We start from the raw sequence: 10,000 nt of genomic DNA, 5'->3' as shown, positions 1-10,000 counted from the left end.
ATATTGTAACAGTCATGTTTTTCAAATTTTTAATTTCGTTGCTCTAAATGAAAACAAATTCAGAGGGAAACTTATACCATCTACATTAACTGAGGCTGAACTGAACAAGGTTAGTATTCTATTGTAAATAAAACATGTACTCCGATTTAAACAATCGATCTTTTGACAACTTTGGATTAATTTCCCAACTCCCCAGTTGCCGGGGTATCTAATTTCTGCATTTTTCTCGCGTTATTCTCTGAAAATCGATTCATTGTTCTATAACTTAATTGATGGAAGTAAACCACGATCAATCAAAATGTGTAGACGGCGAGATTGGCAGGCATCCGGTTCAACACGGAAGTCATTAAACTCAGTCAAGAAATATATCGTAATTTCCCCTTCCCTCTCGTCCGGGTTTTATTGGCGGCCTTCGTCCACGGGCTTTTCCGCCGTCGAACTTTACTTTTGCAATGAAAAAAGCCTCCACTAAGCTAGAATGTTTACATAATATGTATCTAAAAGGTCAATTTTGGGAAGAAAACGCTGCTTTTCTCAGAACGTAATTGATATTTACATTCATATAATATGGAAATATATTGCGAATGTTCTTGAACCAATCGATCAGTGATGTTTTCCGGCCGTTATGACCCTGTTAAAGGTAGTTTTTTCGATATTACTCCTCGAGTTAACAACACATTTGCCAAGATAAACGATTACGCTTAGTTTGTTACCAACATGAACACCTACGTACGTGGAGCTGTGAAATGATTACAGCGACCTTCCGACCATGAATTCAGTGATGTCTCAGAATTCTAAATCAGCTATTGTAAGACATTAATGTAGTTACCTCTAGAACAGGCTGCGGTTTTCAATCAAGCTGTTCTAAGCGAGGCCCACGAAACTTTGGCGAGTTGTTACTGCGAAGCCAACGCTCACTTTCCTGGCTCAATAGACTTGTTTGCAAGCAGTATTCAATTACAAATCCGGGAATTTACCCAAGTTATTATTCAAACACTTAAGGTTATATTACATTCTTGAGCGGTCAAACTTGTCACGGTTTCTTCTGTTCGATTGTTCACGTGAAGAGGAAAGGGAATTTTCTCGAAGTCGCGCATGGGATAAGAATTTTCAACCAAAATTTATGTCGAATATGTTTGATTGGTTTTCCCTGAGAGAAAGCACTTCATATAAGGTTCCTATCCAGTTCATTCACGGAAACGTCTGGGTAGGATACGGGATTTTAGAGAGGAGGGCTCTCGATGCGGTAGGATACTATCGAGGTAATCGGAAATGGGATTTCCGGCATTCTGAGGCCACGTCAGCGTGTTATAATGACTTATCTTTCAATTTTTAGAGCCACCTTAAATTTTCGAAAAGTTAAGGTGGCTCTGAACCCCCTCCAGAGAATTTTTCTAAACTTTGCAAAAAGTTGCATCTTATCATGCTAATTACAATTCGATAATAAAAAATGGGGGTCACCGAGTTCGTTTTTGAGTTATAAGCGCTTAAAGCTAAAATTAAGGGTGTTTTTAGCAGGTCATATTGTTGCTATGGTAACCTATTGTGTCACGAAAATAATACCAACGCGTTCACCAGTGATTGGGCAGTTTTTTGATATCATGATTGTAGCATCAATTGATAAAGAGTGGTAATTATGGCCCATCAATATCTACGTCTTGGAAAGTGCTGGAAACTGTTTTGAGCCACCTTAAGAACATGCCAGTTGATGTAGTTGACAAAATCATAGAATCAATGGATAATCGGATTTCTCTAGTTATAATTTCTAAGGGACAGAGAACAAAATACTAGCCATACACTTAACCAGTTAGTAGAAACACTAAATTGGGAGATAAAACCGTGGCTTTATCGTGCCTAGTGAGGATACCACGTCACGCGAGTGACAAACTAACTGTAAATAAAGACTTTATAGTACCTGGTGGCCATGACGGTGTGAATTTTTCCATTACAAAAACGCCTGCTCTCAATTTCAAAACTCGTCTAGCAAATCAGTAGAAGACTATGAAAATGGTTAAATGCAAAGATTAAACGATTAACAAACTGGAACATAGTCATTTGAACGATTAACAGTGGTTAACAACGGTTAACAACATTTCATAAAGAAAAACATCAGAGTCTATTGTTTTATTCCGAACAGTTGTTAACCGTTGTAAACCCATGTTAACCGTGGTATTTTCTCTCTGTTAGGTGCTATTTATTAAGTTAACCGTCTACGACCAAGCCACTATGTTTCTGAGGGCAAAATAAGCTCTGCAAAACACCTAGCACATGATGGGAGTTGTCGTTGTTGTTCCCGCGGGATCTGATACGTGAAATGAAATATTTTCCACCTAACGTCCATCATACCGCATTCACGTTCATCCCCAATTCTATTTTTGATGTACATAAGCCTATGTTTTCCCGTACAAAATATCGGGGTGTCACTAGTTAGTGAAATATCCTTTGCAAAGTGACTTTTCGGCGCCGGTAAATGCACAACGTGACCTTCTAGCATAAGTAACAGATCATGCCACGGTATAACTTGTGGCGACCATCGAAAATCGTTCAAGAAAATACCTTCAGCATTTTGAACCCCAACCCAAGCAAAGCTCCCCGAAGCAGGATTACAAAAAGTGTTAAAAATCAAAGTCAATGGATTAAGTAAGAATGTTTTTCCACAGTTCGCATTTCCAGTGATCATAATGTTCCGGTATTTACCCCTCCCCTTTATCAGCAGATCACACACTGCGTCGCGAAATACTTGTAGTGGGACCTGATTATTGGCTAGGATTTCTGCGGCACAAATCTTCCACAACCCATCACATCCTTCCGTGCATTCTTTTTCTTTCGCTTCTTGCAATAACTCTAGGCGAGTTTTCTTGGATCGTGTCAGTTTCTCCGCAGCATTCTCGATTTCCCATTCAGTATTCAATATATCTGCGACCGCCCTTGGCGTGTGATTTACTAGGAATTCAACAAGATCTGTTTTTCCCTCTTTTTTCTGTTGGTGAGCCAAAGCTCACAGCTCTACTAGCGATTTCACGTTTCTCTCAACTATGATTTCTGTCACCTCGAATGTCGTAAGACGCTTTCTCTATCTGGTGCTAGCACTCCTTCTAGACGTACGCGAGCCAGTATCTTTGTCGTCGTCACTGTCCTGGTCATCCTCATCGCCATGATTTTCGTTTGCAGCATTCCTTTTGCGTTTGTTTTTCCGCTTAGCACGACTTGCGGCACTTGTTTTAGGTTCACCGGCATTCTTAAGGTCCGGGTGGCCAGCACTCTCAATAAAGTTCTCATCCTCTTTCGTTACGTATGTCCAGGCACTTTAGTAGTTGTGGTGTTTACTTGAGCAGTTCGCGTTTATCCCGTACTCATTGCGTAAAAACTCCTTCGACGACAGCCAACGTTGATTACGATCAAGCTTCACAGATAAATGGTAGTGTTTTCCGGATTTTTTGTGGCTTTCACAGCTACAACACCATTGTAAGAATTTTCGCATTGTATTTCGCAAATGATTTTATTACCGCGGAGACAAATTCTTCTCGCGTGGGAAATGGGTCCAAATTAGCCTGATTGTACGTTATCAAAAAAACGCTTCTGACTTCCTTCTTACCTAACGCTTCCTGAAATGATCCACAGTGTTCTGAAGATGTTTATTCGCTATTATAAGATCGTAAGAATTCCACTTACATCGGCGATTACGAGAGAATGTCGTTTCTCTGGCAACTAAAGCGTTTAGAGACGAGCAAGCTGTTTTAAAATGCACCAATGGTAACGTGACAGAGAAAAACGCATTACAAACCTCGTGTAATGTAAGAGACATAACTTCATTTTTCAACCCAAAAATGTTTTTAATCATTCCACACAAATGATTAGTATTCAATAGCAATGCGTTTCATGTATTTCACCTAAAAAAAATGAAAATGACTCAGTAATTGACATGAAAGTTAAAGAATGCAGAAAAACACCTCTAGACTATAGCTATGTTATAATTACTTTTAAAGGAATAAATCAATGTTTTATTAAAAACATTGTAGCAGTAGCTCTTGTATATAATAGTCTAGTCATGTTTGGCGGTGTTATACTAATCATCCGTAATGAAGGTAGTTTACAAACAAACATTGCAGAAACATACTATTGAAAGTGAAGAGTGGTCATCGCAGAAAATTTTCCAATTTAAGCAATTGGAAAGGAGAAGCCTAAAAAAAAAAAAAAAAAAAAAAAAAAGATCAGGGCTTCAACGGGATTCGAACCCGTGACCTCCGCGATACCGGTGCGATGCTCTACCAACTGAGCTATGAAGCCACACATTGGGAGCGAGGTCAATTTATTGAATTCATATCTTCCCGTGCAGTGAAATGATGTGAAGTTTATATGAAATAATTCATATTTTGTACTGCGGTTGTAGATGAAAGTGAAGACTGATCATCGCATATAAACTTCACATCATTTCACTGCACGGGAAGATATGAACTCAATAAATTGACCTCGCTCCCAATGTGTGGCTTCATAGCTCAGTTGGTAGAGCATCGCACCGGTATCGCGGAGGTCACGGGTTCGAATCCCGTTGAAGCCCTGATTTTTTCAGGCTTCTCCTCTCCAATTGCTTAAATTGGAATATTTACTGCGATGATCACTCTTCACTTTCATCTACAACCGCAGTACAAAATATGAATTATTTCATATAAACTTCAAAACATACTATTGTTATATACTGAGTTCTCAAAAGTCTTCAAACCGCTACCTAACTGAGCGCGAGGGCCTTGCCCGGGGATATTGGCCCAAGGTGATGGCAGTTGGGATCCAGCGCAGCGAGGTCCGTTCTAGGACCGAGGGTTTATACTTTACAGTACGGCTCGAACAAGCTAGGTTAGTAAGTAATTTATTACATGGCACAAAGCAAAAAATACACAACTTGTGACCATCGGTCCGTATGACAAGACCCCGAATAAAAAAGAACCAATCAGAACGCTCAGATTTCTCTCAAGGCTACCTTGCCATATAATAAAGGATATTAATTTCTGTGAGCTGGCGAGCACTGTGGGACATCTACAGCGATTTTATCGAGCGATCGCACTTTAGATGACGAAATAAAGTGGATAATGTAAACACCAAAAATCGAAAAATCCACGCAAGTAACCGAAGGAGTATTAAAAGAATATCACTTTATTAACGTGTCAATGCCTTGTAGCCTGGGAAAATCCCAGACTAACTTGGGGACACAATATAAAAAGAGGAGAAAAAAGTAACAGTTTGACTTGAAAAAATATTCACGGTAAAGCTATGTAACATTTCTAATAATGATAGCATGCAATCTAATACTAATTATGCTAATCTACATGTAATAACCAATAATACTGTAGCTGATATGACACTCTGGTGATTGAGTAATAATCGCTAAAAATGGTATATAATTATGTCATTAATTGTTATATATACTATGAGGGTAAAAATGATAACAACCGAGAGAAAAAGGCAAAAGGTCTTGGCAAGGAATAAAAGCTCTGTTGAGTGTAATTCAGCTTAATTTGATTTCCCTCAAAACTGAATGTAAGTTATGCTCTGAGTTCTTTGCATCTGATACGAGTTTTTATGACCTACGGCCGTCGGGTTCGGCTGAAAACCACATTACCTAGCTCTTGATATCGATTATTCTTGCAGCACATACAAGAAAAACCTCATTCATCCTCATCATCTGATTATAAATTTACATTAAACTACAGATGTGGTCTGAAACAAACTCAATAATTTTGCCAGCAACAGCAGCAACAGGTGCAACAATGGGGGCAACAACAGGTATAACAGCAGAAACAACTATGCCAGCAACTGGTACAACTACTTTTCCTACAAATTTTATCGCTTTTTTCAAGAAACCTGGTTCCTCTACAGCTTGCTGTTTCTTATGGGTTTCATCTATCTTTCTCTGAAGACAGTCTGCTTCCTGTGTTCGTTTAGTTATCAATTCTGGCGTTCCACATTTCACCGATTCATTTGGTGGCTCGTTCTTGATCACTTCATCCAGCTTTGCATTCATGTCATCACGGAGTGCATTCATCTCCTCATCGTGTTTATCATTGATCCTCTTTATTAGCGTTTCCTGGTCGACATCGGCTTGGTCCTTCATCTTTTGAAGGAGTTCCTCTTTTTCTCTCTTTTGTTCGGCGGCTAAGTCAGACAACTTCTTTATCATTTTCATGTTTTCTTCGTTGCAGTCTTGCAATGCCAGAAAGCGGTCTTGTAAAGCTTGGTTTTCGCTGACGAATGCTCTTCGTTCTTCTTGGGCATGTTTCATACTCGCCGCCATCATGTTTTCTATTTGATCTCGATGTGCGTTCCTTTCAATTTCCATTTGTTCCTGAAATCGTTTCCTTTCTTCCTCTAGATTTTGTATTAACATTTCCATCTGGCAAACAAAATTGTACAAATTATAAATTAGTGCGGTTTTTATTAAGTGTCGTAATCACTCCGGCCAGTTAAAGAAGGACACAGACATTCCACTGAACCAATCAAATTTCGAATTATTATTACACGCAGCTGAAGTAAAGCGCCAGAAAACGTGTGCCAACAAGTTACGATTGGTTTGGTTTCACTTTTGATTGGATAAAAGAGAGGCAGGAGTTACTTTAAGGCAATTGCCCTCTAATCCCAAGTGTTATAACTTCTCATCCTCCCCTTAAGCTTAAAAAATGAACACACGCATTCATTTACCTTATGTAGATAATTATATGTTGTTACCTCATGCTTCCGTTGGCGATTTTCCTGCTGCAAGTGTGACTGTTGTTCCTGTTCAGCGAAATGATTGCAAAAATAAATAGCACTTAAGGCCAAAAGCAAAGCTCACTTAAAAGATTTCAAGAGCAAGATGTAGCAAAATTGTTTGCTCATCATACATGTACTAACTAAGAGTTGTTGACATCGTTATACATGGAGTCTCTCTGTCAGTCTGTTTGTCTGTCATTCGGACTCTACGTCTGTCTGTTCGTCCATCCGTTCGTCCATTTGCCTGTCTGTCTGTCTGTCTGCCTAATTGCTCTAAGCTGGCAGTCTGCAAGGATGTATTTGGAACAGTGTTCATTGTGTTCTAGCCCATTATATAAATCGACGATACACGGTACCTCTACTTGTGTATTACTTTGGCAATATGTGTTCAGAACATTCAGTTGCAGCACATAATTCCCTTTCTATGATCATCGGTTTAAGAAACTAATTGCCAAAGAAAACTACAGGTTTAAAGCAAAATAAATAAATAAATAAATAAATAAATAAATGAATGAATGAATGAATGAATGAATGAATGAATGAATGAATGAATGAATAAGTAAATAAATAAAACAAAAAACAAGCTGCCAGTATTATAGTAAAACGTCTGTATTTTTAGCACCGGTTTTCATATCATGATCAGGGGACGTAAAAGAACCCACACGCTTATCATTAAGAGTAGGGCATGAATTTCCCGATGTTGTGGTCTGGCCTTTGTTGTTGTACTGAGGGTTGGGGTGGAAAATGCTTGGAGATATTAGCTACGATAAAGCTATTCTACAATCCGAGGGTAAATGTAGTATTCACTTCCATTCACTTCACTTGCTTTTTGTAGCTAAACAAGCAGAAGCATTTAAAAATGCATATGCAAAGTCTGTTTTCGCGTCCATCGTAGTCTAGTGCCGTTTCTACATCCTAATAAAACGCCATACTTGAAGGTTCTAGCTTAAAAAAGAGCCGGTACTTCATGACACATCCCGACCTTCTTACCTCGAGCCTTTTCCTCTCCTGCTCTTGGTAGGCCTTGGCGACCAATTCTCGGCTCAGCTCCTCGTCAAAGTCTTTCAGTTGTCTAAGTTGCCCCAGGTATTGCTCTTTTTCCTTCAAAAGTTCCTAGACGAAGAAGTGATATGCGCATGCTTTTATTCTTGACAAGTAAAACCAAGGATGGTTTTCCCGTTTTAAAAATTGTCTCTAGCCTGCAAACATAAAACCTAAACTCAAACACACTAAGTCCGCAGATTAGGTGGTTGGGTGTGGTCACAGGACCGTAGTCTATACCTTCAGTAACGGGTGGGAGTTATTTATAGCGTGGGCTACCAGTTTGAAGGTTGGGGTCAGGTTAAAACGGCTGGGTGACCCTGGGTTTCTCAGCCAGCAGGAACTCCGCTGGGGGAAAGTTAGTTAAAAGAACAGATCCAAGGCCCCAACAGCTAGCAGGGACATGCGGCTCTGGAGATGAGAAAGCTGCATGGGGTAAAGAAACAGATCTCAATTTGCTATCAACTAGAGCAATTTGTTTTAAAATGATCATTTCACGGTTCGTGGCCATGATGTCCGTCATGAATTCTCCCAGATTCAATTGTGTGCTACTGACCCAGCATGAATTATATGGTACAAGCGATGATCTCAGACAAACCATTGGAGCCGCTAATTGCCATAGACATTAACCGTACTACTAATAATCATGGGCCCAGAGAAAACTGCCAAATATGACTTGACAGCCCTGTCAAACAACATTGAACATAGAGAAAAAAGGAAAACTAATCACAGCATCATCCTAGGAAAGCTTTGTTTTGAATGCCAAATCAATTCATAACAAAACATACGGTCAAACATACAAAATGCGTAATTTACATCCTTACGGCATGAAGCTCCACAAATACTTTAGCAATGACATCTTTGGCGCCTTTTGCAGACTCGTTGTATTCGTCTTTAATCCGCTGATATCCATCAATGATGTCATCAAAAGATACTTTAGCTGCACCTCCCTCCTGGAGTTGTACAAATAAAGGGTCCAGATGAAGTCTTTTAAGCTGGCTAAGGAGATCTTTACAAAATTGTCTGGTTTTCACTTCATTGTCGGTTAGCCACGAGGTTAACTTCTTTTCAACAGATTCCTATTTGAAATCGAAACAGGAAATGATTTTGACACATCAACAACGTTTTGGATCTACCACACACCTTCAAGTTTCATTCTAATTGATTGCTCCCTCACAAACCTAATGGCAAACTTCTCACGCGCGAAAATTAAAAGTTAGGTCCATTTTTAAGACATACCTTCTTACGAATCTCACAATTATGTAGACAACAACAACAACAACAACAAGCTTTATTACCAAAGTTAAACTTTATAATATAATATAATAATACAGATAAAAGGTAATGTTTACTCAGGATAACTAAAAAGCTAATCGAGCTGATTACTCAGTGTATATATGCCGAGTTTAAGAGCTAGCTCAGGCTGTATTATTTTGTAAATACAATTCTCCGAACGGTAAAAAAAAAATACTCCAAGATTTGTAACGCAAGTACACACCTAAATCTCAGCTCATCAAATCCTTTGTATAGCAGAGTTCGTGTTCAACAAAACAGCACCCCAAATATTAATGCCTCTACAAATTGTTCAACTAACTTTTTTACTTTTGTTTCTCTGTTCATGGAACTTTCTTAAAAATTTTAAGTTCCAAAGATTTTTTTAACAACTTCTGAGATTTGAAAAAAGGCAAGCTCCCCCAAATTGAGCAATTCAATGTGCCTTGCTCGCGTAAAGGAAATATTTCAAGCTTATTGTAGGTAAAGATGTTCCCTCTGTAAGAATTCTTGTATAGCCTATTAATCCGGTCTCCATAAATTGGAGTAAGGATAATGCATTTCAGCATAGACTCACGGGCTATTTGTTTTACTTAATTATGTACTTGGTTTTTATTTTCTTCCTCCTTTAATAAATGTGTCTGTTCTCGTGGAATATAGATGAAGGGTGCTTGATAAAATATGAGATTGCATCGATTTATATCTTTGGTGTTGTTTCATTACACATTCAAAATATCATATGTAGATGATAAGTTTACTTCAAAACTATTTCCATTTGTCGACGGTACACGCTTCCTACGAAGCCTGCACTCCCGGCTATTAAATAAGTAAGCGTCCTGCTATAAATCGGATTTCATTTTCGATTTACTGTTAGTGTTCCTGTAAATACCTGTTAATCAGTCATAAAAAGTGGGTGGTAGGCATTTCGTAACTGAATCATACGTTT

The 10,000-nt window shown here is 38.7% G+C and overlaps 2 protein-coding genes and 2 non-coding genes across 4 annotated transcripts in view; 1 reads left to right on the top strand and 3 right to left on the bottom strand.

Moving 5' to 3' along the window:
- Positions 1-1,162, bottom strand: part of LOC138057212 (guanylate-binding protein 6-like) — a 50,156-nt gene extending 48,994 nt beyond the window's left edge. Inside the window, exon 1 of the mRNA XM_068903266.1 lies at positions 830-1,162. The gene's annotated coding sequence lies outside the window, so the exon portion shown is untranslated. The remainder of the gene's footprint in view (positions 1-829) is intronic.
- Positions 1,163-4,214: 3,052 nt separating this feature from the next.
- On the bottom strand, positions 4,215-4,287 carry Trnat-ggu (transfer RNA threonine (anticodon GGU)). Its single transcript has one exon. It is a non-coding gene; the product is annotated as a tRNA-Thr (tRNA).
- A 198-nt stretch (positions 4,288-4,485) lies between these two features.
- On the top strand, positions 4,486-4,558 carry Trnat-ggu (transfer RNA threonine (anticodon GGU)). Its single transcript has one exon. It is a non-coding gene; the product is annotated as a tRNA-Thr (tRNA).
- Positions 4,559-5,130: 572 nt separating this feature from the next.
- Positions 5,131-10,000, bottom strand: part of LOC138055969 (guanylate-binding protein 4-like) — a 7,706-nt gene continuing 2,836 nt past the window's right edge. The window contains exons 4-7 of the mRNA XM_068901828.1: positions 8,607-8,861; positions 7,732-7,854; positions 6,718-6,765; positions 5,131-6,385 (exon numbers count right to left, since the gene is read on the bottom strand). Of these exons, the coding sequence (XP_068757929.1) occupies positions 5,690-6,385; positions 6,718-6,765; positions 7,732-7,854; positions 8,607-8,861 (1,122 nt within the window). The 3' untranslated portion in view covers positions 5,131-5,689. The remainder of the gene's footprint in view (positions 6,386-6,717; positions 6,766-7,731; positions 7,855-8,606; positions 8,862-10,000) is intronic.

The sequence above is a fragment of the Montipora capricornis genome, chromosome 7, assembly GCF_036669925.1.
Source record: "Montipora capricornis isolate CH-2021 chromosome 7, ASM3666992v2, whole genome shotgun sequence".
NCBI classification, from domain to species: domain Eukaryota; kingdom Metazoa; phylum Cnidaria; class Anthozoa; order Scleractinia; family Acroporidae; genus Montipora; species Montipora capricornis.
The sequence above is the reverse complement of the archived record's forward strand: the minus strand, read 5'-3'. Positions and strand labels throughout refer to the sequence as shown.